This window comes from Ahaetulla prasina, chromosome 1, assembly GCF_028640845.1.
Source record: "Ahaetulla prasina isolate Xishuangbanna chromosome 1, ASM2864084v1, whole genome shotgun sequence".
In the NCBI taxonomy this organism is placed as follows: domain Eukaryota; kingdom Metazoa; phylum Chordata; class Lepidosauria; order Squamata; family Colubridae; genus Ahaetulla; species Ahaetulla prasina.
Window position 1 is genome coordinate 261,534,184 of NC_080539.1, and position 27,741 is coordinate 261,561,924.

General features: G+C 39.2%; 1 protein-coding gene across 7 annotated transcripts; it reads right to left on the bottom strand.

Annotated features, from left to right (window-relative positions):
- Positions 1-27,568, bottom strand: PIDD1 (p53-induced death domain protein 1). 7 transcript variants are annotated; one of them, XM_058157266.1, is made up of 18 exons: positions 27,321-27,568; positions 25,332-25,486; positions 24,366-24,718; positions 22,324-22,737; positions 21,425-21,628; positions 19,600-19,654; positions 17,842-18,043; positions 15,849-15,965; positions 14,859-15,038; positions 13,102-13,249; positions 12,588-12,723; positions 10,921-11,071; positions 9,474-9,597; positions 7,958-8,076; positions 6,667-6,774; positions 3,822-4,027; positions 2,185-2,257; positions 1,448-1,642 (listed from the first exon to the last, which is right to left on the bottom strand). In XM_058157266.1, exons 3-18 carry the CDS (start codon positions 24,628-24,630, stop codon positions 1,586-1,588), a joined length of 2,559 nt encoding a protein of 852 aa, XP_058013249.1. In that variant the 5' UTR covers positions 24,631-24,718; positions 25,332-25,486; positions 27,321-27,568; the 3' UTR covers positions 1,448-1,585. The 7 variants fall into 7 exon arrangements, with proteins under 7 accessions (XP_058013258.1, XP_058013268.1, XP_058013225.1 ...); XM_058157242.1 differs by lacking the exon at positions 2,185-2,257 and having other exon boundaries at positions 6-1,642; positions 25,332-25,452; positions 27,321-27,561; XM_058157233.1 differs by lacking the exon at positions 2,185-2,257 and having other exon boundaries at positions 6-1,642; positions 27,321-27,561.
- Positions 27,569-27,741: the final 173 nt, after the last annotated feature.

Consider the following 27,741-nt stretch of genomic DNA (forward strand, 5'->3'; position numbering starts at 1 on the left):
CATTTCTACGGTTTTGAGTGTGTTCAGTTCCAGATTGTTTTGGTTGCACCACAAGGCTAGTCGTTCGACCTCTCGTCTATATGTGGATTCGTCATTGTCTCGAATGAGACCAATCACTGTTGTGTCATCTGCGAACTTCAGTAGCTTAACAGATGGATCATTGGAGATGCAGTCATTGGTATACAGAGAGAAGAGAAGTGGGGAGAGCACACAGCCTTGGGGGGCCCCTGTGCTAATTGTACAGGTATTTGATGTGATCTTGCTTAGCTTCACCTGCTGCTTCCTGTTTGTTAGGAAGCTTGTGATCCACTTACAAGTCTGGTCCGGTACCTGTAGCTGGTTTAGCTTAGTTAGAAGAATGAGAAGGAAGAACTCCCTGGAGAAGAGCCTAATGCTGGGAACAATTGAGGGCAAAAGAAGAATGGGACGACAGAGAATGAGGTGGCTGGATGGAGTCACTGAAGCAGTAGGCGTGAACTTAAATGGACTCCAGAGGATGGTAGAGGAGAGGAAGGCCTGGAGGAATGTTGTCCATGGGGTTGCGATGGTCGGACACAACTTTGCAATTAACAACAACAAATTATTCAGTGCCCCTCCTTTTTTCCTGTAAATACCTGACAAAATTAGGTTAGGTGCAAAATAAAATGTGCAAGAATGATTCAGTCTTATGGGTGCCAAAATCCAGCTTTTCTTAGTAGAGATGATAACATCCAAAAGGATGAAACAAATTATGGGAGACCACTGTGTTAAATCACACCAGCAGAGCCCTAGTTCCTGACTGTTCAGAAATTCTGCTGCAAGGTAACTTAAAACATGACAGAGATTCCCCATCACAGTATCAGTAAAAGAACAGCTATCTACTGAGGAGAGGAAGGAGCCAAAGTTTTAGTACAGTGTATTATTCTCTTAACTCCCCCAAATAAGATACCCTTCTAAGTTTAAGTGCTGAAGTAAAACCAAGGATCATATCAAGAAACAATTGAAAAATGAACAATATGCAGTTTGCTTCTAAAATATGCAGTTTGCATCATCCTTAAGACAGCCCAGTTGAGCCACTTTAAAAACTTGGGAGACTAAGAAGACAAGGAACAAACAAACAAAGACAAAACTCTTAGTTTCCATAGGCAGCATTGTGCCCTGATCTGCTTTATGTATTTTAAGGTCATTTTTGCCTTAAAAAAGTAAAACTTCAGTAAAACTTAACTGGGAATCTAACTTATCCCAGTTGAACTTGCAATTGGCTGCCTACCAGTATCTAGTAAAAGCCACTGGTGGCACAGAAGCAAAGCTAGTTGGCAGCAAACACCTAAAGGGACTAATTAGATAGTACGAGTAATCTTGAAGAAGAAATAGCCTGGATTTGATTAATCCTACTTTATTGACTAATCCATAATTGTCTAGCAATTATCCTGTAACAATAGCAGAATCTTCTGTACTACTTTCCCGGTGCAGGCCCACTCTCTGGATGGACTCTGTATATTTTTGCCTTCCCAGGCCAATAATGGTGGTGATCTCATCTGCTATGTCTTGGCGGCCACTGTCCTGCATGGCCTTAATCAGCTTATCTATGCAGTCAGGCTTCTTTTCATTTTGCTGAGCCCAGGAGAAGAGCATGTCTAGAATCTGAGTGCGGAGATCTTCCCTAGGAGAAAAAAAAACAACAGTGAAAAAAATAAGTTTGTATCACACATATGAAAGTATATCGCACCTTTCAATGTGCTCCTCCCATCAATTTACATTATAAGCCTTCATTCATTCATTCATTCGATGTACATGCCACCCATCTTATTATCCAGAGACTCTGAGCAGCATAAAATGGTCACATGTAAAAAAGTGGTAAGCACTAACTCATTATTTTCAGCAGAAACCCAGTTTAATGTCTTCTGAATAGGAAAAATATCCTTATGCAGGCAAAACTAGTAGAGTAACCTAAACATATAATAAATCCAGCAGCATCCTAGGGGTAAGGAAGCCATAATACTTGGGCTCGTGTGGGGCATGTACACCCTGCAGGTTGTACTTGCATGAATATTAACAACTGTATGCATGCCTCCCATGTAAATCATTTAAGTAAAAATGCTGATCCACCACACTGTAAAAGTGTCCTGGTCCCGCTGAAGGAAGGATGGACTGGAAAATCTAGTCTGTGTGAGGTGGGATAACTTGAGCATCTTGTAGAATCACCTGTATGTGTTCCAAGTTGAAGTGGGAAGAAGCATCTGAATGGCAGGTAACATTATGTAGGAGATTTTTCATCCTGAATAAAAGGTAACATTATGTAGGAGATTTTTAAACCTATAAATCCCAAGGAAATAGACAGTTCTCTGTGATTTATTTCCACTACCTCTGGATTAGGTCCTTCCCCACTCAGGTTAATTGAAGTGGCCAAGGAGAGAATCAGGAGTTGGACTCAAGCTGTAGTCAATGATTCTTTGAGGGATGATACCAGAAGTCCTTAAAGAGGTTCACTCACTCATTAAGAGGCCATGACTAGATCCAACAAAACTAGACAACCGCTGTACTATAACCAAGTTATAGTATGTAAGGTACTGTGAGGCTACAAAGGTCTATGGAGGATATGGATTATCTGGACTTTGACTATCTGGGTTCTGACTGTATATAGTCAGAAACTGATTGCTATCACAGATGACTGGTAGTGGTGGGACTTGAATAGAGGTGGCATGACTATTATTATATTCCTGGATTTTCAACAGGTTTCAATGCAGTTGACCACAGTATCTTTCTGGATCACCTACATGAGTGGGATTTGGAGTTATGATGCTATGGTGCTTCTCAAGAAAGATGTTTATAGTAAAGAAAGAAATTTCAGAAGGGACTGTCTCCCTTTCCCCTATCTATCCTATGCAATATTTACATGAAATTGCTGAAGTGATTTTCTGGTTTGAGATGAAGTATCATCAATATGTAGATGAAACTCAGTTACACATTTTTATCTGAACCCTGACATAGATATCATAACCCAGTGTGTGAAGGCTGTTCAGAGTTTGGGTGGGGAAAAACAGGTTTACGCTCCACCCAAACAAGACAAGAGTTGCTGTTGATTCAGAGGCTGACTGATTCCAGGTCTGTGTATTATTTAGCTTTTGATCAAATTCTTCTCCTCCCACAAAGAGGTTTGGGAAATATAAGAGAATGACCAGCAGCAAGATGGATAGGCTCAGTTATAATAGCCATGAGTGCACCATTGGAAAGGTCTAGCTTAGTGATAGCTCATCAAGGAGAAAAATTATTTACATGGTTTTTAAGAGTTCAGAACAACTTAATGGCACATGATCAATAAAAACAAATCAAATTAGAATGAGGTTTTTGTTTTTTGTAATGGTGCAACTCCCTGTGGTATCTTGCTGCCTGCTCTGTGTCCCTGCAGAGACATTTCATCCCAGGGGTGGGCTCCCTGAAGCTGTACTCTTTAAGATGGAGTAGATTACCTCTTGATGGGCAGATGACCTTCACAGTCTCTCAGAAACAGGTTATAACAATAGCTCTTCCAAAGAACCTTTGAGGATTAACTATGCATAGCAGTATGATTTTCTATATGTCTAGTCCTTTACGTCTATTCGCTATTTTAATTAATTTTTATTCTGATTCTGCATTTTATTTTTTTCTATGTAAGTTCTGTCAGACAATAATAAACAAGCAAAATAGGAAACCTGAATGGTATGATAATTCTAAGGCAAAAGAAAAAAAAAACTTTTAATCATCTAAAATACAGATGAGGATATAAGCAGCTGGATTACTGATGCTCCAGATCATATTTCCTGAATTAATTTTGGTTTCTTCTTTTTTTTTTCATTTCTCACCTATTGTTGTACTGTATCCGTTCCAACTGCTGATAGGACAATCCCAGGTTTAAGCCAATGAGTCTCCATTCAGCTCCCATGCGTCCAGCAATACCAAGGAGATTGGACTGAGTCAAATAGCCAGTTTCAGCATTCCCCAAATTCAAAGGAGGAAGAGAGAAGCCATTTGGAGTTGTGGGCTGCTTGTTTACCTGAGTTTTCAGTTTCTGGTAGAACAGAAAATAACATATTATCTTGTCATCACATATTAAATATTATCCTGTTATTCGTGACATGTTACAAAACATGACTGTGACTGTCCATCTTGGCTCTTGAATCAGAGAGCACTGTCTCTTTGGATAATTGATTCTCATGTTGAACTGACTTTAGCATGAAGTTTCTTGAGTGCTCAACTGTGTTTCAACTACCCTCATCATTTAAATTCAATTGATTTAACTCTATAGAGATGGATACTGTACTGTTATAGATATTTATTCAGAATTAATTTTAGGTAAATGTATAAAATATCAAAACCCACCATCTTCAATGTATAATTATGTCTTCCATTCAGCATTGAGTCATGGGAAAAAAATCGTAATTGGTTTGGTGTGTTCTGGAAATTTGTTCAGCTACTAAAGATTTAGAGAAAGACATCCTTTCCCCATTTGGAAAAGACTCCAAGGTATGTTGGACATCATCTACCATTCTGATCACTGATGTTGCTGACTGGGACAACATTTATCCAATCTTGTTTTTGTTTATGATTTTAAAATTGAGAAAAATAACAACTTTTGCTATTAGTAATTTAGCTTTTGTGCCAATACAGTCTGTTCCTTGTTCAGAGATAAATCTTTACACTGTAAAGGAGGAAGGTTTCTACCCACTAATATTAACTATTTCTTCAAAAAGAGAATGAGAAATAATACATATCTTCGGCTAAAACATACTCCTCTGGTCTGCCTTAGATGAATTACATAAAAAATTAAAATTAAAATAGTATTAATAGAAGAGATTAAAGGAAGTGCCATAAAGCAGAAGTTGGTTCACCATGAGTTTTGGGCAATTTATATGAACTTATACAAACAAAGTGATTTAGATACCATCTTGTTAAGGTCTTATCTGCCTCAGCCAGAAAGAGAGTTGAGTAATGTTGGGTTATAAACTCTCCTGGTCAGAAGTTACCTGAAATCTGTTGAAGGGTCAATCATCATTCAAGGTCAAAAATATACTTAAGTTTTGCTTATCAGTTAATGGTTAATAAAGATTGGTTTATTTTGAGTTACGGAAAGCATTAAAATGTGAATTGGATGTATGATATGGTACAAAACACAGATGTGTATGTTATGGTGAGAAGGAAACAGTGAACTTTGGATTAGGAATGGGCAATAAAAGGTTAGGCATTAATAAAGGCATTAATTTGGAATATTTATCTAAATGAAAGATAGGTATCTTTTTGCTTACTTCTAATCTCTTAGAAAATTTATGATCAATGAATTTATGCAAAATATATAGTATAATTATGCAATTATACAACATACGGTAGTTGCTATCAAAATTAGTGTGTTCCTGTTTATAAATTAGAAAGTATCCTTACCATTAGAAGTGCATACTTGTGAGTTGAAACATCTTAATATTTGAAAGTTAGAAAAGTTCTCCTTTATAAAAATAAGCTATTTTAGACAAATTCTATTAAACCACTGTTACATAGTGAAAACCCACATTATACTATGTCAGTTAAAGAGACCAATGGATTAAAACATGTTTCTCTTACTGAACTGAATGAACCCAACAAAAACTTTGGTAAATGTTTATTGAAAGTATATTAATTGTCTATAGATAATTAATTGGCAGTCAATTTTTTTTTAAAATAATGGAATTATTTTTCTAAGCAAACATAGCTAATTTAAATAGTTTTTCAAAATTCTACACACTATCCACATGTAGTCTTTAGCCAAGTGTCATTCAAACGTTTCAAGATCCAACCAACCAGCTTTAATGTACAAATTATTCTTAACAGTCTTCCTACATATTTTATTTTCAGTTATGTAAAATATTTTATATGATTTCATACAGCTGATAACACAAACACCACCAAATGTTAAGTACAAGTCAGTGCAAAATAGCAAAACCCTTTCCTGTTTCATTACAACGATGCCTTTAAAGTTCAGCAAGTAAATATAAAGATATAGTTTTAAAAGTTCTAATATGGCTTAAGGTTATTTTATTATTTAATTTTTGACTGGGAGCCATCCAGAGTCTGGTATAAGATGGGTGGTTGTATAAAAGTTTGAAATAAAATAAATAAGTAAACAACTATTAAAACAATCCCCTTTCATGGATTGCTGCCTTGTCGTGGTGAAGGGGCTTGCGTTGCTCAATGAAGCTGTGAGCTATGCCATGCAGGGACACCCAAGATGGACAGGTCATAGCAGAGAGTTCTGACAAAACATAATCCACCGGAGAAGGAAATGGCAACCCACTTCAGTATCTTTGCCATGAAAACCCCATGGACAGTACAAAAAGGTTTCTCCTGAGGATGGTATAGGACAGGAAGGCCTGGAGGAATGTTGTCCATGGGGTCGCGATGGGTCGGACACGACTTCGCAACTAACAACAAATTAAAACAATCAACTAACAATTCCATATTCTCTCTCTCTCTCTCTCCCTGTCCACTAACACTATCATCCTGATATAAGGGATATTTCATGTGAAGTATTAAAAGAGTAATAAGATAATCTGTGGGGTGACTGCCTTACATAAACAAAAGTGTCCATGCAAGACTCTTCCCAACTGGCAAGGCCAGGGGAAAAAATAATAGCAATCCTAGTGCTGCAAGTGTCAATTCTTCTTTGTGAATAACACTTACAGGTAGCTTGATTGGCAAGGTAGCTAGCCAGTGAGAATCGGGCCCCTTCCTCCTCCTCGTAATCTCTTCAGGAATGCTCTCAGGAACTTCTCCTCGATAAAAGGAAACCTTCAAAAAAAGATCAGCCTTAGACAGGTTTGAAAGAATCATAGCTGGGTGAGATGTTGGTGTTCCCTCTCTTGGGACGTTACTTACTTGTGCATTTATTTATAGAGGTTCTAGGATGAGATAAATGCATACCAAATAATCTGTCCCTGGCATATTATTGCGTGCCTATTATCAAACCAACCTGTTGAGGATTATCGCTATGTTTTGATTACCTGGGATTTGCTGTGCTTATTCTTCCCCCCTCCCCCCAACATTTCTTTTATACCTTTAAGTCAGTGTTGAAATCTTTCTTGTGCTTTCTCGAACCATTTTGAAAGGTGATTTGCCATTACCTCCTTCCCAGGATTGAGAAAAAGTGACTGGCCCAAAGTTGCCCAGCTGGCTTCGTGCCTAAAACCACAGAATTTAAGGTCTCTCCGTTTCTAGGCTGGTGCCTTAATCATTACACTAAACTCTTCTTTTGCTCTTACAATCAGTGAATTTGTAAGCTCTAGTACTATCGATCCATAATGTGCAATTCAATTCATATCAATTTCCTTATTTAGAAAAAAGTTAAATACATATATATGAAGTATGACCAGGTTCATACATCAGCCATGATTTGCTTACTGTGTTTGACTGAATAAGTAATAATCAGCTGTGTTCATGCAAACACTAAGTCAAAAACAAGCTATGTTATGATCACTGCAATGTACAAAGGAAGTTAAGGTTTGCAAGATAACTCAAAAGGGCTTGCTTAGCAAACATACTTCATCAATTTCGCATGTACTTAAGTTCTGAGTTTTTACAGCTGTTTAATATTAGAGACAATGGCGTTATGCATGGGAAAATAATAATATAGTGAGAACTAGAAGAAAGCATCTGGGCAGTAGAACTTTTGACATAAAGCCTGCACAGTTGGAATAGGCCCCTTTAAAAAGATACTTAAAAAAACACTGATGGCTTTGGGTTCAACAGCCATCCATGAAGCACAATTTATAAAAATAATTGGAAGATAATATTTATTACAATTTAGTACAATCAACATTATATGTTCATCTTTTGAATTATGGAATCAGAGAATATAAAGTTATGCCACTGGATTCAGACAATGAGTAAAAAGAATTGAAATGCTAATATTAATTAATTGGGGTACAACTGTTATGGGAAGTTTTACTGTGGATGAGAGGAGAAGCATATGTACCTGCCCTTTCACAGCCTTGCTGTTTCTGTCCATTTCAGAGGTAATATAGACTTCCTTCATATTTTTCATATGAGAGAAAAAGCTGAATGAAATCCTTCCATCAATACAGTCTGGCCGGTCTGAAATAAGTTTGAGAAAATAATCCAATTTGCTTTAAATCATAAATAATTTCATATTTCTAAAATAGCCTCCTGCAGCTAGAAGTTTTCTAAATGGGGTGGAACACAACTTCTGAAATTCTCAGTTATCACAAGATCAGATCAGGGGAGGCTGTTAGGAAGACTAAACTTCTTTGAGATGTTTTTGTCCCATGGAACTAAATCATCCTAATTTTCCTTTTTCCTATCCTCAATCTCCAAGGAAATTGTAATTTTTGCCACACATTTGCAAACCATATGCTTTGCAGATAAAATATCCCACATTTATTACTCAAATGGTCATTTGAAAGGAGGCAAAAAGTGCAACTTTCAGTTAAAGGCCTTTTAACATTAATATCATGGGCCCTCTATTCTAGGACAATGCCTTTGACATTTTGAAAGCACCTGGGAGTGGATATACTGTATAACACAGGGGTGTCCAAACTTGGCAACTTTAAGACTTGTGGACTTCAACTCCCAGAATTCCTCAGCCAGCAAAGCAAAGCTGGCTGAGGAATTCTGGGAGCTGAAGTCCACAAGTCTTAAAGTTGCCAAGTTTGGAACACCCCTGGTATAACATCTATAAAGCAACTGAATCTTTTCCTGAGAAATTCAGAAAAGGAATTTCCTCCTTATCAATAAATTAGAAAATAGTCCCAGGGAGGTGGTGGAGGACAAAGGGAAGTGATTTCTATAGTCAGAGGCAGGAGAACTCATTTTTATTGTTTCTCAGATATAGGCCTCCACTATAATACCATGTAATGTGGGATTAAGATGCATCCAGGTTCTACTTATCCAACTGATTCTCTCTTTTGGAAGTACTCTTAAGATGAGCTGTGGTGGTGCAGTGGTTAAAGTGCAGTATTTCAGGCTAACTCTGCCCCTAGCCAGGAGTTCAATCCTGACCAGCTCAAGGCTGATTCAGCCTTCCATCCTTCCAAGGTTGGTAAAATAAGGACCTAAATTGAGGGGGGGTCCATGGTGCTCTTTAAGTTTCTTTTCTTGAAGACATTTCATTACCCAAACTAGGTAACATCATCAGTGCTAGTAAGAAGTTTGTTTGCTGTCAGTTTATATTCTGGTGTCTTGCCTGTCTGGGTGGGCAGAGATGTAAGGATTTCTTTGGTTGGGCTGTTTATTAATGGCTCTTTGGCATTATTTTATTTCAACCCTGAGCTACAAATATTCTCTTTTGTTAGGACCTAGATTGTTGGGGGCAATATGCTGACACTGTAAACTGCCCAGAGAGTGCTGCAAACACTATTGGATGGTATATAAGTGCTATTGCTACTGTTATGAGCTGATTTGGAATTGCACAACTAAACTTGAGTTATGGAAGCAGACATATGTAAATATAGACAAGCTGTTTGACATTTCACCTGCGTCAATGCTGATACCCCGTTCAAAAGCTGCAAAGAACTGCTCCCCTTCAAACATCTCTACAATGTCGGATGGCTCAGGGCCTCGATATCGGTCATGGAGATTTTTCAAAACAGGATCCACCTAAAAGACCATCAGAAAGGAATAAAGAAACAAACATATTTTAAAAATCCTCATTTCTTTATCCTTGTATCACTTCAAGTGGTAAGATTCAGGTTTCCAAGGAAATGAACTCCCAGAGGCTTAATAAAGTGCAATACATTTGATAGGAGCTCTCTATGTATCTCTAATCATAGACTCTCACATAACTAATAACAATTCCACAAAAGCCTGAAAAATATGCTGGTGTTTTAAGGAGTCAGTGCAATGGAAATTGTCTAATGAACAGCAAAAATGTATATATGCTCATAGAAAATTGAAACAATTTATCTAAACTCACTTATCCAAGTGGGGCAGCATCCAATAGTCTGATCAAATAATAAAGATTTCATCAGACAAGTTTCCTCTTCTCCCTCTGTGTTTGCCAATCTTATCTCTCCTAAAATGTATTGAAGCATGTATATTGTTCCCTAGAAATGACGTATTTTGGAATTGTGATCTTCTATTTGAACTCCAAAAGAACTGCTTATGCGTTTATCATCATCAGAGTGGGAAGGGACCTTGGAGAGCTTCTAGTCCAACCTCCTGATCAAGCAGGAAACCCTATACCATTTTAGACAAATGGATGTCCAATCTCTTCTTAAAAGCCTCCAGTGATGGTGCATCCACAACTTCTGAAAGAGAGCTAGTCCACTGGTTGATTGTCTTCACTGTTAGATTTCTCTTTAGTTCTAGGTTGCTTCTCTCCTTGGTTAATTTCTATCTATTGGTTCTTGCCTTGCTTTCTGGTGCTTTGGAAAAAAAGTTGACCCACCCCCCTCTTCTTTGTGGCAGCCTCTCAAACATTGGAACACTGCTATCATGTTGCCCCTAGTCTTTCTTTTCTCGAGACTAGACATACCCAATTCCTGGAACTGTTCTTCCTATATTTTAGTCTCCAGCCCTCCAATATCTTAATTGCTCTTTTCTGCACTCTTTCCAGAATCTCAACATCCTTTTTTATATAATGGTGGCCAAAGTGGATGCAGTATTCCAAGTGTAGCTTATATACAACATACTATATACAACATACACTCACAAATGAATTTGGTTTGTTTTGATTCTACATTTTTATAAGTTTGGCTCCAGACACACACTTACGGGCTAAGCACAGCTTTAAATGAAAAAAACATTCCTACTTATTCCAACTATACTCCTCACTATATTCCTGTTTTTAGAATTCTGACTACTAAGAACAACTTTGTGTTTGCAGAATACATGCTGTATTTTCTATTATATGGGCATATGTGTGCATCGGTATATGTGATGTGTGCAGGGATGTACTCTTATGCACATACAAACACTCACTTTGTGCTTTGGGAGGCACTGGAGCAAGACTTGTTCTGGATCTTTCTTTCTCTGCAGTGCTATGAAGTTCACCCGGTACATGCGCAATCTTTTATAGACTTCTTTAGCAAAGCCACCGATGTAGGCTTTTGTGGTGCACCATAACCAATACCTGGAGGGAAAGGAAGATTTGTAAAAAGATTTGGATTGACCCAGGTCTTCTCTGATAAAATCAACCACTGGGAAATATGAGTGCATGAGGGCTACATAATTGTTTCATTAATGAAAAAATGCAAGTGGTATGAATGATTCTTTTACCGAAAGAAAATATTTATTAGATTTTATTACTTTTTTACTTTATAAATAACTCATGGTGGTGAATAAACATAATACTTCTTCCTCTTTTTCTCCACAACAACTCTCAGGAGCAGTTGGGTTGAGTGAGAATGATTAGTTCAAAGTCACGCAGCTGATTTTTGTGTCTCCACAAAGCTTCCAACCACAATCATAGCTGACTGCTCCAGTGAGCAAGAAGTGGACAAGAGTTCTGGAGTCTGTGTGAGCATTCAATAACAGGATCAAGCGACTTTGACTATGGGAAGCAGAGAAATCCTCTTGGGACACATGGGTGCACCTTGGGGGATTCCTTCCATCAGAGCTAAGCAAGTCAGAGAAACCCAGCTGTTATGAAGAAGCCATGTTGGAGCCTTGCTCCCCAGGCTGACCCAGAAAAATGTGGTGCAGGAGGAGGAACAAATATACAGCAGGTATTCTAGCCTACATCTTAAAAATGTGTATTACACATACACCAAAACCCATGTGCCATTACATGCCTAAAGTAACAAAAACAAAGTCTAAATTTCTGATATATAAAATCTTTGTATTATTTGAGGTCTGGTCTCTGCTTAGAAACTGCAGATAAAGAGACCATGCATAAGGAAGGCACTCTGTATCTCTGGATTGCTTGGTGTCCACCAAGTCATGACTTTTAAAGAAGAAAAGCAATCTCATCAAAAAGTGGGAACAGCTTGTTTCCCATCACTTAACAGAATAACAGAAGTGGAAGGGACCCTGGAGGTCGTCTTCTCCAACCCCCTGCTCATCTAGGAGACTCCAGTGATGGCTAACCTTTTTGCCATCGCATGCTAGGAGGGCGGGTGGGGGGGTGTTGCGTGCATGCCCACACATGCCCCCCGCCCCGGCACGTGCATGCACGACCCTCCCGCTCCTCCCGTTCCTGGCATGCGATGGCCCAGTAGGTCTGTTTTTCTCTCTCCAGAGCCTTTCTAGGAGTCTGGGGAGGTGAAAATGGCCTCCCCCCCTCCTTGGAGGCCAAAAACGGCCCGTTTGCCAACTTCCGGTGGGATCAGAAGGCTCATTTTTTGCTTTCCCCAGTCTCCAGGGCCTCTCTAGGAGTCTGGGGAGGGCGAAAACGGCTTTCCCCATCCCCCCGGAGGTCCTCCTGAGGCCAGAAACGGCCCGTTTGCCAACTTCCGGAGGGACCTTATGGTCAAGTAAAATGCTCCAAATGTATATCAATTCTGTTGTAAATATGATGGAAAGGCCAGCTGAGAACATTTGCTGCTTACCATTTAAAGAAAACCGCTGGCCCAAATGATCCCTAGCCAGAGAGTCCACAATCACTTAAGTGCTGCTGAGGTTAAGATTATAACTGTTGGCCTACTAACCAAGAGAAGTGTGTTACTTCAAATAAGGCATAGATGTGGGTAAACTCCAGTATCACTTGATCGGTGATGTCACTCCAGTTCTGAGCATCGCAGTCACTGTGCAACAAATGTACTCTGGAACGATCCAAGGTTAGACCTGAGGGGAAAAAACGAAAAGATGTTGGCCATAGACTTAAAGGTTGAACTGAGTTCTTTTCAGTTTATAATTGCATCAGAGGGGATGGAGGTTGGCTTATGTTACTGATGGGTCAGATAACATTTGGAAAGGACTATGATAGTTTGACCAAATGTAAACAATGAATGTTCCGTAGGATAGAGCTAAAGTACTTTAAACTTTTGCAATGCCTATCCTTAAGAATTTAACCTAATTTCCTCCGCAGAAGATAAATGGTCTCAAAATTGCATTTAACAGTATCAAGGCATTGAACTGCTCTTGAAATTCAGGGAGTTGTATATTTTAAAAAAATATTCCCATCCCATGAAAACATTTTTTTAAAAAACCTGGCAAACTAACCTGTGACACCAGGAGGCAGTGGAAGCTGAATTTTAACAGGCTGAAGAAAGTCCACAGTGGAACTTTGAGAGAGGCAGAGGAGAGGGCTGGCAATTGTTTCAGAATCACCAGTGATCTCTCTTAGGTCCTTTGTTGATACAGGAAGCACCTTAAAGTAAAAATAAAAAATAAAGAATATAATCGGATCCATTCAACACTGCTTGGGCTTCCACACATGAAAAATCTCTCAGGGCCTCTTCCCACAGCCAAAAGTTGATCTTGAATATCTTACTGGAGAGGAATGTGACAGAATTTAAGGCAGGGGTCCCCAACCCCCGGTCCCTGAACCGGCACTGGTCCGCGCCATGCCAGAAACTGGGCCACATAAACAAGTGAAGCCCCATCCAAGGGATGCAGGCAGCACATGAAACCACGCCCCCTCCAGTCCAAGGAAAAACCTCTTTCCACAGAACCCACCCTGGTTGGGGACCATTGATTTAAGGTAGGGATCTGCAAACTTGGCTCTTTTAAGACTTGTGTATTTCAACTCCCAGAGTTCCTCAGCCAGCTGGCTGAGGAATTCTGGGAGTTGAAGTACACAAGTCTTAAAAGAGCCAAGTTTGCAGACCCCTGATTTAAGGGATGCCCTTGGAAAAACAAACAAACAGGAAGTCTCTTGGATTCTGGCCACAGGTACAGGCCCCAATTTGTTCCTTGTAAGGGCTCTTGGGTCAGCCTTTCTATTTGTTAGTTCAGAGTTAGTTCTACTTGTTGGATCAGAGAAGCAAAGGCAGAAAAAACTCAGCAATTCCCTGATTTTGTTGTAAATCCTGAGTGTGCCTAATCTTCAGGCAAGAAAATATCTTCTCAAGCAAAAAAGGTTGTCTTGGTCAATTTTTTTTTTCTGATTGGGAAGAAATGGTAGCCTTTGGGTTTGAATTTTTTAAAAAAATATTTATGGAATTAAAATTAAGCATGCCCAGCATCTTTCATTTCTGACAGACTATTCTGAAACTGAAACACACAGATTCATTTAAAATAAGCAACAGCAAATACTGTTCCACCAAAATTCAAATCTTGCAAAGGACCCAAACTGTTCTACAAAAATGCATGTAAATAGTATGCTTTATTCTGAATGAGACTCACACAAACAAGCACACTTTTTATGTGCTTTTTACAAAAGCTAATCTTTTGTCTTAGAGATGAATGTCACGAAGAAGAAACAACATGTGGCAGGCAACAGAGCTGGATGGAGAAGGTGAATGAATTAAAGGCTCTGAAACAACGGTAAGCACTGAACAAGCACTGCAGGCACTTATTGTAAACCTGAACTTCATTTCTCTTCTGTCTATGCAGATCTAAAAACTAGAACCCTTTAAAAAAACTGAATACCACTTTTCTCAGCAGCAAAAAAACATTAATAGCAAAAACTATATGCAAAGAATTGCAGAGTGCGATCAGGCTCTGATTATTTGCATTCTCATCATCCTTCCTGGCTGAAATTAAACAAACTTCCCTAATGAAATTTTATAAACTAGCAACTTAGGTTAATTAAGAAAAAAAAATTGAGGACTGGCTATACAAGTCAAACATGAGATTAAGCAATTATTTCAGAACCTATCTTTTAACCGTACAGCTTTAAATTCACATGACCCAAATTGTGTGACCTGAACCAGGTGATTTTCAATCTTGTAAAGCAGGCAAATTTTTTTACTGGAAGCCTGGATTACCTCGGAGTCAATGTTTATCTGTATTTGTTTGGGTGGCGTCTTCCTTACCTGAAGCTTCACTGTCCTCATCTCCTCGGTCACACCAGGAGGAAAGGTCACTTTAACGTTGGGATCAACAGTTGAAAAAAGCAAGCCCCCTTCCTGACAGACTTTGCATTCATTTTCCACAAGGCGTGAGACAACCAAAAACCAGGAGAAGTGAGAGACGTTGCAGCAAGCCAATTGTTTCTGTCCAAGAATGTGGAAGAATGAAGAGAACTTTCAGGACATGCGGAAGTACTTTAAAGTTACAGACACCAACTCACTACCACGTTGATCATAACTTAGGGCTTAACAGTGAAGTAGGATTACCCCCCCAGCTTGCTGTTTTAGGACAGCTATTAAAATCTGGCTTTTAAAGAAGAGCTTGGAAGGGCACCTACTGTACCCTGAGTTGTGTCTGATTTTGTTCTCAATAGCCTCAGTTTCTTTGTTAGTTATTATGTTGTTATTTTGTTTTTGTATTTTATCCTTTTTACTGTAAGAGGAAATGTAAGATGCTCAGTGACATAGAAATCCTAGTAGGTAAGTAGAAGGACAAAGGGCTCATGCTTGATTTCCTCAATTTGGTGCTGTCAGGATGAATTGAATTACTTATTTATCAGCTTTATATAATAAAAAAACAGGACATCTGCTTCTCCTCACATGAGGGGTTCACGTTTCTTCAAAGAGTTTATATCTGAACTAGTCCATTGAAATATTGATGCACTGAATGTTTCTTTAAAGGTCAACCAAAGAGCTCCCAGAATGCAATACCCAGGGCACAAGATAGCCTGCAGACTAGAATGCTGAAGGCAAGGGAGTCGGGGAATCCCTAATTCTTGGGAGTTAAAGTCCACACTTCTTAAAGTTGCTGAGTTTGAGAAACACTGTTCCAAATTATAAGAGATCATTCATATCAGATAGAGTTTACATGTCAAGTTCTGGCAGGAAAAAATGACAGGAAAAGGAAAAAAATGACAAGGGAAGAAATGGGTATTACAACCATCCTCAACATACCTTGCATTTCACTCTGGTTCTCAAATCACTCCACTTCTGTCCATCAAAAGTTCGAATTATGAGCTCACGTTCATTCAGGATATGAGGACAAACATAGGGCATCCAGATCCGCACCTCCTAGCATGCCAAGATAGAAGAGAGGGTGTCCGTAAGTTCATCCCAGAGAGAGACAACCTTGGTCAAGCTCTGCAATATATGGCGCAAGAAAAAGACTCACTCCAGGGAGTAGAAATAGGACACAAATAAGGCAATATAGGAAGCCAGCATACTATGGCATCAAAAGTGCAGTTGTCCATACATAAATGCTATAGATTCTCATAGACATGCTTCGAACGGATTTATACCTCATACTAAATGAAAAAATAGCTAAATAAAAAAATACTAAAAAAATACTAAATAAAAAAAATACTAAAAAAAAAATAGCCTTTTCCACCCATAAATTGGCCCAGTTCAGCATGCTGCCTGCAAACAGCAACATCCACACTCTCTCAAAATGATAGCATGAGTATAATGATATTATCACACAAAGGTTGTCATTATATATTTGCATCCTGATTATGGCATGCATGATGTTATCACATGCAAGTCATCATTTGGCCCTCTTCTCCCTTACATGGATGCCCATGCAACAAAGCAAGACAGGCAACACCATCAGCTCTCTGTATATCACAGTGTGGCATGGAATGCCACTGGCAAGGTTTAGGGAGTTAGCAAAGCAGCAGACATATTTAAAAGGATGATAGTTCATTCTGGACAATTAGCTAGATGTTCTAGGGATATGATAGCATCTTGTAACTTATAATAATTTTTGGAATTCCCAGTAATTTCACAGTATTTTGTTTGCAAATAGGCATCCATGTGCTTAATCATTTCATATATACCCAAAAGAAAGATAGCCACATGCAGGGTGGATTTTAGTGGATTTTCTAAAATGGGAGAAGCAAAGTTTCAACTCTGTCCTAAACAATTCTCTCTGAATTAGGAAATAATTTCTTATATTACTACAATTCGCCTTTGCATAACTGATGGAGAATTACTGGGACATGTGAACAAAGCCTGCACTTACTCAACAACTTTCTTAATTTCCTAAATTCCAGGTCTCTAATCGGGATTAGTGTGTGTGGGAGGGAATGGGGAGAGTGGGAGCCATATTATTGTAAATTCAAAATTTAGCCTAAACCTTTAATAAGAACCCATCAAATGATCCAACTCATTAGCCTGTTTAGCAAGCAACTAATCTACCACCACCCAATAGAAATAAAGGATGTACAGGCAGTGGTGAAATCCAAATTTTTTTACTACTGGTTCTGTGGGTGTGGCTTGGTGGGTGTGGTGTGGCTTGGTGGATGTGGCAGGGGAAGGATATTGCAAAATCCCCATTCCCTTCCCACTCCTAGGGGAAGGATATTGCAAAATCTCCATTCCCACCCCACTCTGGGGCCAGCCAGAGGTGGTATTTGCTGGTTCTCTGAACTGCTCAAAATTTCTGCTACCAGTTCTCCAGAACCTGTCAGAATCTGCTGGATTTCGCCTCTGTGTAAAGGTACTCAGAATTCTATCTGTTTGTCTGTACGAGAAAAAGCTATCAAAAGGATTGACCTTGAAAATGACTAAATCCAGGCAGGATTTAGTCATTTTCCTGGAGAGGAAGGATCATTCTAGAAGGAGAGGATGATGGGCAATAGCTCAAAATACTGTTAATTGTTCCATGCGGAGTTTAGATATGCAGCCTGTTCTCCGCTTCCTAGTGCACACATACAGACTCAATCAGAGGGAACAGCAGAATCACACTCAGAGAAGGCAAACATTAGTTAATCACATAGAAGAAAATAACAGTTGTAAAGAGTTTGGAAAGAATTCCAGAAGCCATGCTCTGCATATTTTCTCCTTCTAGTTCATATTAGTTTGCAAATTGTAAAGCTGCAGATTACCATGAACAAGAGAATTTACAAGGTTGCAGCTTAATTTCTTTTAAATTTTCCTCTGAGCTTACCTGCTGGAAATGAATCCCATGGGGCTGCAGTTCCAGGACTTCACTTAGCAGGATGTCGTGGTGCTTTAGCTTTACCCAATGAGAGTCAGGGGAGCGTTTCTGGAAGTGAATAGTTACCAGAGTAGTTGTAGCACCCCGTGGGAAATGGAGCTGTATGCCACAATTCAAGACAACGTGGCAGCCTTCAGGAGTAACAGTAAAGCTTTGGAAATGCAAAAAGAAACAAAATGTCTTTATAATCTTTAATGTTGCTGAGATGGAAGAGTTGAAATAAAAAATAATTATGGAATTGATAAATTGATTTATCAATTATGGAATTGATAAATCACAATGAATTATAATTGGTTATGGATTATAGGGTGCTGGAGTCCAACCTGTTTGCTTCATCTGGAATTTAGTTTTTGTTTTTTTTAAGGCTATGGGCTAAACAGGGATGGACCACTTTTTGGTTACCATAGTTTTGAGGGAGGTGAACTCTGCAGAGTGAGAGGAGCTGGGCTTGTGGGGAGGTTGTTTTAATTGTGACTATATCTCTAAAACCTGACATTTTATTCAATATATCATTATCCTGAGAAGACATAGTCTTGGTCAGCATTGTTGTTTTCTGTTTATTTATTTTGAAACCTGCCAAAGCCCCAAACTCGTTCAATTTCCTCATCGTATTCTATATTATTTTTGGGATCCTGTAAAATTATAAGCAAATCATCAGTGAAGGCCCACAATTTATAAGTTTCTTTCTTAATACTTATACCCCTTATTTTATCATTTTGTTTAATACTTGTATTCAGGACTTCCAAAACCAAGATAAACAACAGAGGAGACAAGGGACATCCTTGTCTTGTATACTTTTGCATTTTGCATGAATTAGTTAGGTTTATAATAATTTTTGCATTCTGAGACATATAGATCGCTTTAATTCCTTGGCTAAAGTTCACTCCAAAGTCCATTTCTTCCAGCACCTTAAACATAAAGGCCCAGTTTAAATTGTCAATTGATAGCCTTCGAGAAAATGTGACTATGTCTCTATTAAGGCTTATCTTACAAATTCCACATTCTTTTGAGGTGAGAAACTTTGTTCCTACAATCACGATCAAAGAATGTACCAAGATTGCTGAAATGTCCTGGTTATCATTTCTTTCTCCCCAGATCTTCAGGAAATACACATAGCTTTCTGGACAACAAATAACAATAAAGAAAACTACACTCACTCCTACACCCACACAATCTCTCTCTATGTTCCATGTATAAGCTGAAATGACAAAATAAGATATCACACTTTTACACCATCCTCAGATATTCCCACTCTTCCTTCCCACATGAATGGAAATTCTAAGTGTTAGGAGACTCTGGCAGGCAGCTAATATAATGGCAGTTGCCCAGGGATGCCACTTTGTAATCTATGTCCTGTTTCATTGCACAAGCTCAACCATTAGTAGTTGTAATGCAACTCTTTAGTCTTCAAAAGCAAAACCTGGCTCATTTGAATGAGCTGAGATTTTAAACACTGAGAAAATCATATTTGAATAAATTAGACTAGTTTAAGAAAAAACTTGGGTTTTTCTTAAGCAAAATACAGATGCTAATTGAGGATATCTTTGGAAGGAAGTGATATCACAAAACACATGAATGTCATAGCTTAAATAACAAGACTGTAATTTGCATTATTTGTTATGTTATTATGGCTTGTATTGGATGCCTATGTATGCTAAATGGAGGGGGGGAGTTAGGAGGACACCTGACCAACATATCATGAAATACCTGTCTTTTTCAGGTTTAAGATACACTCTCTGCAATTCTTCTGTACTAGAGTCATCTGCAAGAAAACAAAAGGACTTCTTTCAGTCTGTGGTTGAGAAGAATAATATAATTCTTCTATTTAGGCGTTCTCCTGGATGGGCGGTTGTCTTTTGAAGATCACTTGATGACCGTCTCCAGGAGAGCTTTTTATCAGGTTCGCCTGATCCGCCAGTTGCGCCCCTTCCTTGACCAGGATGCCCTATGCACGGTCACTCATGCTCTTGTTACCTCTCGCTTGGATTACTGCAATGCTCTCTACATGGGGCTCCCCTTGAAGAGCACCCGGAGGCTCCAGTTGGTTCAAAATGCAGCTGCGCGGGTGATAGAGGGAGCCACACGTGGCTCCCATGTAACACACTCCTGCGCAGGCTGCACTGGCTACCTGTGGTCTTTCGGGTGCACTTCAAGGTTTTGGTTACTACCTTTAAAGCGCTCTATGGCTTAGGGTCAGGGTACTTACGGGACCGCCTACGGCTACTGAATGCCTCCCTCCGACCCGTACGCTCGCAGAGAGGGACTTCTCAGGGTGCCGTCCGCCAAGCAATGTCGGCTGGCGGCCCCCAGGGGAAGGGCCTTCTCTGTGGGGGCTCCCACCCTCTGGAATGAACTTCCCCCTGGACTTCGTCAACTGCCTGACCTTCGGACCTTCCGCCGCGAGCTGAAGACTTATCTGTTTATTCGCGCAGGACTGGCATAGGAATTTTAAATAGCTTTTAATATTTGATATAAATATTATGGGATTTTTTATGGTTTTAAATGTTTTAATCTGGCTTTATATCTAATAAGTTTTTTAACTATTGTTTTATTTGTATATTATTGCTGTTTTATCTTGGCTGTGAACCGCCCTGAGTCCTTCGGGAGAAGGGCGGTATAAAAATCCAATCAATCAATCAATCAATCAATCAATCAATCAATCAATCAATCAATAATCTAGGGAAACCTGTCCATGTCCTAACCTCTCTTTACTGTTGTGGAAAAACAAGGCAAGAGTTTGATGTGAATCACTTTGAGCTCCCAGAAAAAGGAAGAACAGAAATGAATAAAGAAATGACAATAAGTATGTTAGGACCTGATGCCTGTGATGCAACGTTTTTAATTTTATAAGCATAGCTGCATCTGAGATGTAAAAGGGAGCCACATGAAAAAGGACCTTTTCTATAGTAGTTATCCAACTGAACATATCCTCAACTAATCTACTGTAAAACTCTTCTGACATATTTTAAATGACTTCCTATTATTTCCTAGATGTTTCAAAAATCTTTAATCTTTTAATTTGATAAATTTAGTGTTTCATGTATTGTGGCTTCACCAGAGTTATTTAGCCTTGTGAAAACAAATTCTGTTGCCTTTCAGCTATAGGGTGTTTAATTTTCAGCTTGCATTGGGGTTGTTTTCCATTTCTTAAAATTGGAACACTTTCTCGTTTTTTAATTTTTCTGTTTAAAGGAATTACAGATTATAGTTAGTTTTATTTTAAGTGCTGTATATCTTCCAAACAGTTGTTTTGGCTGGGCAGCTGGAAAACAAACAGAACAAATAACTAATACCAACAAGAACTTGAGGTGATTTTTTTCCAGTTATGTTTTCTTAGTACCGGTGTATATTTTGTATCAAGAATGACCATGTCTTCAGTTTGGGAACTGCATTTAACAACAACAACAACAACAACAACAACAAAATTCTGTGCCATCCAAAATAGTTGATCAGATGGCACCTCCCCAGGATGAGACGAGAGTGCTGGAGAACAGCTGTTCAGTAGGCAAATCAAGCAGAAAAAAGCAATTACCTGACTGCAGAGGCACCTCCAGTTCTCCTAGAGGATTGCCCCTTAGATGCACAAAAGGAAAACTCTGGATCTCCGGAGGGATGCTTCGAAGCCTATTATTCTGCAGATCAAGTCTGGACAAGTGAGGCAGGCAGGCAAGGGAGGCAGGAACAGTTGTCAAAAGATTGCTGTGAAGATGCAGCTGCTGCAGAGACTGTAAATTGGCTGCAGATCACAACGCAGATTAAAAATTGAAAGAAAACCTAGCCATGGTAAAACCAAATAATACCTCTCTTAACCTCTACAAATTACAAATCCCTTTAGAAAACACCAAGGGTCTTATATCAATCCATCCCAATCTCGTTGTTATACAAACAAAACAACCAACTAACCACTGCATACTTGATTTCTTAGCCTTACAGTACATTCACACTGGCACACCAATTAGAAAGAGAGCTTGCTTGTTTTCTTGCAGACGTTTCATTACCCAAACTAGGTAACATCAGCAGCACTGATTATGTTAGCTAGTTTGGATAATGAAACGCCTGCAAGAAAACAAGTAAGTTTAGAGAGCACCAAGGACCCCTCATTTCAACCCTGAGGTACAAATATTCTCCTTTAATGGTATGAAGAACTATGCCCGTAGACCAAAATGGATATATACCCATACAAAGAACATCTAATTAATAAGGGTACAAAGGAAATCAGGTTTAGCCTGTTATATATTCAGGGTTATAGTTGGTTGCAAAGATGCTATAAATGGATTATTTTTATTATTATTTTAATCCCAGCTTTCTGCCTACAAGATGAAGCTTCTCAGCCTCCTCAGTCGGTGTTTTTTGATAACCTGGGGCACTTTTTCCCCCCAGGAAGTGGAATAGGGAATCCATATCCTTTTCTTTAATTTGTGAACAGCTTACCAAGAGAACTGGGTATTCCTGTTAATTCATTTCCAGAGAGATCAAGTTCAGTGCAGTTGTGCAAGTTCCCAATCTCTTCAGGGAGTGATTCCAGTGCATTTTCAGAGAGGTTCAGTGTCTGCAATGCTGCCAGCCCCCCGATGCTCTGTGGCAAACCTTTGAGCTGGTTCTTCATGGCAGAGAAAAAAGTCAGCTTGGCAAGCTGGCCAAAGTCCTCAGGCAGCCTCTGCAAATTGTTGTAGTTGACTGAGAGAAAACTGAGGCCGACCAGCTTAGTAATGCAGGGAGGTAAAATGGTGAAGCTGTTGAAGCTGAGATCTAGATGAGCAAGGCATTGTAGCTGCCCAAACTCTTGTGGCAAAGATGTTAGCAATCCTTTCTGATACGCACCAATGCCATCTCTGGAGTGTCCACCTGAAAGCAAGCAAAACAAAGAAGAGGTTTGCACCACGGCAACTTCATATAGACATCAGAGGTGGGTTTCAGCAGGTTCTAACCAGTTCTGGAGAACCGGTAGCAGAAATTTAGAGTAGTTGAGAGAATCAGTAGTAAAAATTCTGTCTGGCCCTGCCCCCATCTATTCTCTGCCTCCTGAGTCCCAGCTGATTGGGATGAAATGGGGATTTTGCAGTAATCTTCCCCCCCTGGATTGGGGAGGAATGGAGATTTTACAGTATCCTTGCCCCTCCCATGCCCACCAAGCCACACCACAGAACCGGTAGTAAAAAAAATGGAAACCCACCACTGATAGACATGGTGTTTACTTGAAATAATTTGCAATATTTAAGGAATGAACAGGAAGCTAAAGAACTTTGAAACATACAACAATATGATACAACTGTAGTGAGTGAATGTTTGGCGAGGTTCTCCTGCTTCTTTCAGGGTATAGTGGTAATAAAAAGACCAAGACAGAGATGGTTAAATTCACACACAACCATTGTTTGGCCCTCATTGTTTGGCCCTCTTGATCCACTAACTCTTGAATAGCTCTCTAATGATACAAATTATTAAACTGGTAAACTGCAACTGAGAAGAGGGAGTTATTTGATTTATATTCAGCATTAATTCACTATTTATACGTATATTAATAACAACTATATTTGCTTTAGCATAACAGGCAAAAATATTAGGCTCACATTCATATATGACTGAGTTGTATGACACTGACTTTAATAGGATGCTCCATTTGAAGATTTAACTTGTATATAATCCATGCAGAAATAAGAGTGTAGTTCTCTGAATATACATTCAGAATTAAGATCTAATGATTGCCACAGTTTTACTTTAGGGAAAATAAGATAAAGATTCCAGACTTAATTAAATATTGAAATCTCCTCTGCACAAATGAAAGGGGGAGGGGAATTAAGTAAGATACATTGTGCTTAAAGAACAGCATCAAACATCATCCAATGTGCTTTTACAAACATATATACTCCTCCACCTGCTGAACAACATTATAAAAATATTGCTGGTTTTATGCAATGAAAGCTGTAAAATGATGAAGGATGAGAAAAAATATGTCTTCCATAACAGTTCAGAAATTTTACATAACTGTTATAATGAGCTGACTATGCTGCTTGATTGTGAAATCAAGATTCATATAAACTTTGGGAGGACAGAAATCAGAGGAATCGGCTCCACCGATTTTGTATTTTTGCATGCTCTCAGTTGTGAAAACATCTGTATTTGACAGGAATGTTATCACAAATTGCAACCTTGTATCACAGAACCCTCCATCATTGCAATGGTAATCCATGCCAGTCAAAAAAAAACAAATTGCACAAAATTGTGGGTTTTTTCCCCATTTAAGAATGCTAAGGCTCCAAGCTTTCCCATCATTATTTGCAAGTAAGCCCCTTTTAAGGAGCATGAAAAAACATCTGTAAAGGTAGATGCCTCCTGCCACATAACTGTGAAGGAAACTGGTCCAAGACCATTCCTAGAAGATACAAGAAAATGAACCAAACCATCATCACAGAAGAAGAAACTGTGAAAGGGCCCGCAGGCAGCTGAACAAAGTGGCCATATAAACATGCAGTTACCTTTGAGCACAAGAGATTTCAAGCCCCTCAAAGCAGGAAGGCTGCTCAGGGTGGAAGTGATAAGGTCCTCATTGCAGTTCAGCCTCAAGAACTCCACCTGCTCTACTTCTTCTCTCCTGCTCTCCAGCAGCTTGAAGAACAAGCGGCAGCTCTCAGGATAGACATCCAGGTTCAATCGGTTGCCAGCCAAATAGGAAATAGAAAATGCCTCAGTCTCCAACGTGCCCTCCCCTGGAGGGTACCCGGGCTCTGGCAGTCCTGTCATCTTCTCATTTTATATCACCATGGGCTATGCATGTTCTGACTTGCCAATGGTACTACAAATCATTAAAGATGGAAGAATGAGGCAGCCTCTGGGGAGAAGAGATGGGAAGAACATGAAAACAGTTTAGGAAATTATAGAACTGCACAATTAGTCTGGTGAAGAAAGCCACAGAAATTGCACCTGAGCAAGATGTCACTGACGAGTCCTGTCTTCCAGGCATCCTTTTATTCAAGCACACATTTTCAAGTGATAATTGCCTTTACGCTAAAAATAAGGAATTTTTTGTGGGCAAGAAATTATTGGAAATTTCAAGCTTCCAGTGCTTTAAGTAATGTCTCCCTAATAAAGTCACACAGCCAAATCTTGTATAAATAATCTTCTTGAACAGATGAGGAACTGATAGGGCAATTAGCTAGAAGAAATACATTAAAAAATATTAGGTGCAGTTTTTCTCTTATTAGCATGATTTCTATCCCAGTTATGAAGCATATGGCAACACTGCTGTCTTTTATCACATTTCTCTTGTATTTTAGAACAAAGAATCATTTTGTCATGAAACTGTGCCAGGATGAATCCAGCAAATTAATACAATTACATTATTTTGCACATTATATTGCATACTATAGAGCCAGTTTGGTCTAGTGGTTAAAGCACCGGGCTAGAAACCAGGAGACTGTCTTATACTAGCCATACTGTCTTACCATGTAAGCTTGTTGGGTGTCTTTGAGCTAGTCGCTCTCTCTCGGGCCATGATGTCATGCTCAGACAATAAGCTGGTTGGTCAATTCCTGTTGTAACCAATGGATCAATGCTAGGCTGATCCTAAAACAGTAGAACCAGACCTTGTGTGAAAATGCTAGGAATGAAAAAAAAAAGAAGGCATATACAGATAGCCCTTGACTTTTGATCACAACTGGGACAAGAATTTCTTTTGCTAAGCAAAGTTGTTGTAAAACAAGTTGTGACCAATTTTATCTTTTTTGCCACAATCATTAAGCAAATCATTGTAGTTAAGCGAATAATGTGGTTGTTAAGAGAATTCAACTTCCTCATTGGTTGTTTATTGGAAGCTGGCTGGGAAGGTCAGAATGGATAATTATATGGTTTTGGATGCTGCAACTTTGTATGTACATGCTGGCTGCCAAGCACTGGGAATTTTGATCACGTGACCATGGGGCTGTTGCCATGTCGGAAGTGTTGGACAGATCACAAGTTACTTTTTTCAGTGCCATTGTAACTTTCAAGGGTCATTAAATGAATGATTGTAAGTCAAGGACTACCTGTAATATAATGTATATTTACTGAACAAGTTTTAGTTTATTGATGCGTCTCAAGTTTGCACATTACTAAAGCCCCAATTCCTTTTGTATATGATTTATTATTTCCTTTGCCAAGCATTAGTTTCTTTTTTCATTAAACTGTTGTGGAAAATGTTAAGAAGAAAAGCCTCAAAGCCTCATTTATTAATGAACTTCAAGTTAGTATGTCTAATCTAGAACAGCCAGTTTAGTGTACCAACGTAGACACCATGAGATTGTGAGTTATAGTCAGTGGTGAGATTCAAGTAATTTAACAACCGGTTCTCTGCCCTAATGATTTCTTCCAACAACCAGTTTGCCAAACTGTTCAGAAAGTTAACAACCGGTTCTCCCGAAGTGGTGCGAACTGGCTGAATCCCATCACTGGTTATAGTCCTATTTTAGCCACAAAGAGAGCTGGGTAATCTTGGGCCAGTCACTCTCTCTAAGCTCTAGAAAGCAGGTAATGGTAAGCCATTTCTGAAAAATCTTGCCAAGAAAGCTCCAGGGACTTCTCCAGGCAGTTGCCAGGAGTCAAAACTTCATTGAAGGAACAACAAAACAACAAAATCCAAGACCCCTTTTACAAGTTCTTGCTTATTCATTATAAGGTTTGCTTAACTAAATATTTTATTTTGACATCCTTTCTCAACGCCCTCAGACTCACTGGGAATACCAAGAACAGGCCAGCATCAGGAAGTTGGGAGTTCAGGGAAACACAATCTATCTAGGATCAGAGTCAAAGCTGAAAGGGTCTAAAGACAACTTTCCCTTGGTGAGATCCTCCAAAGAGGTTAATAGAAGGGGTGAAAGGCAACACAGTGGGCAGAAGAAGCAAAGACCGGGAGGCATGGTGAATACTTTCTCCGGGTCTTTAGAAGGGTTCCGACTCTTAGATTCAATCATTTAGTGTTATCCGCATACATCTCTGAAATACCTTTTTGCTCTTGTAAAATGCAACTTTGCGAGGGGGGGGGAGGAAATCATAACCGCAAGAGCTGCTAGCATGAGCATTTTGGTTGGTTCTAGAATGGGCTCTGGTGTTGAGAATTGCTGGCAGGTATGGTGCCTGGCATAAATTCATGTTTATGTTTTTGATTTGTTTTACCTTAAGGCGAAGCAACGAGATTTTATTAATTTATTTTGTCATAACGTTCTGAGGAGGCAGGGTAAAAAAAAACCAAAAACAACCCAGCAACTTTGGAGGAAGTTTGCAGGAAGCAAGCAGAAAAGTTGCCCGGAAAAAGAAGCATGGTGAAGGACGTCCTCTTAGGTCCACTCCCTTATAGAGAAGAGAGGCTTTAGCAGAAATTTCCATTCGGATTAGCAGTCCCTCCGATTGAACAATCCCATTCCTCAATTCTCACTGGCAAAAAAAAAAAAAAATCTTACCCTGCAAGGTCATTTTGCGGTTCTTTTGAAGTCATTTCGTCCCGCTGTTGCTTAAAAAGAAGCCACGCTACTTTTACGGAGGAAAATAGGCGTGGTGTGGATGCGGAACCGTTGCGGACGATTGTCTGACGTTTGCACATCGCTGCAGACAGAAGCCTCATTTTTTTTCTCAAGACCCGGGACTTTTTTTGTTAAACGAAGAGCTGCTCCCGTTCCTTCCCTGCATTCACAAGTCTTCTCACCCTGGCAAGCTAAGAGTTACTGCGTTTAATGAAAAGAGGAAGGAAGCCGTTAACTTTGCATGCCAAGGATCTGGTTAAGTGAATTCTATGATCATCTGCTTTTTGCCAATAAAATTTAGCTGGTGTGAGAATTGATACCTTTGCTTTTCTAGGCTCAGCAATGACGAGTTAATTATGCT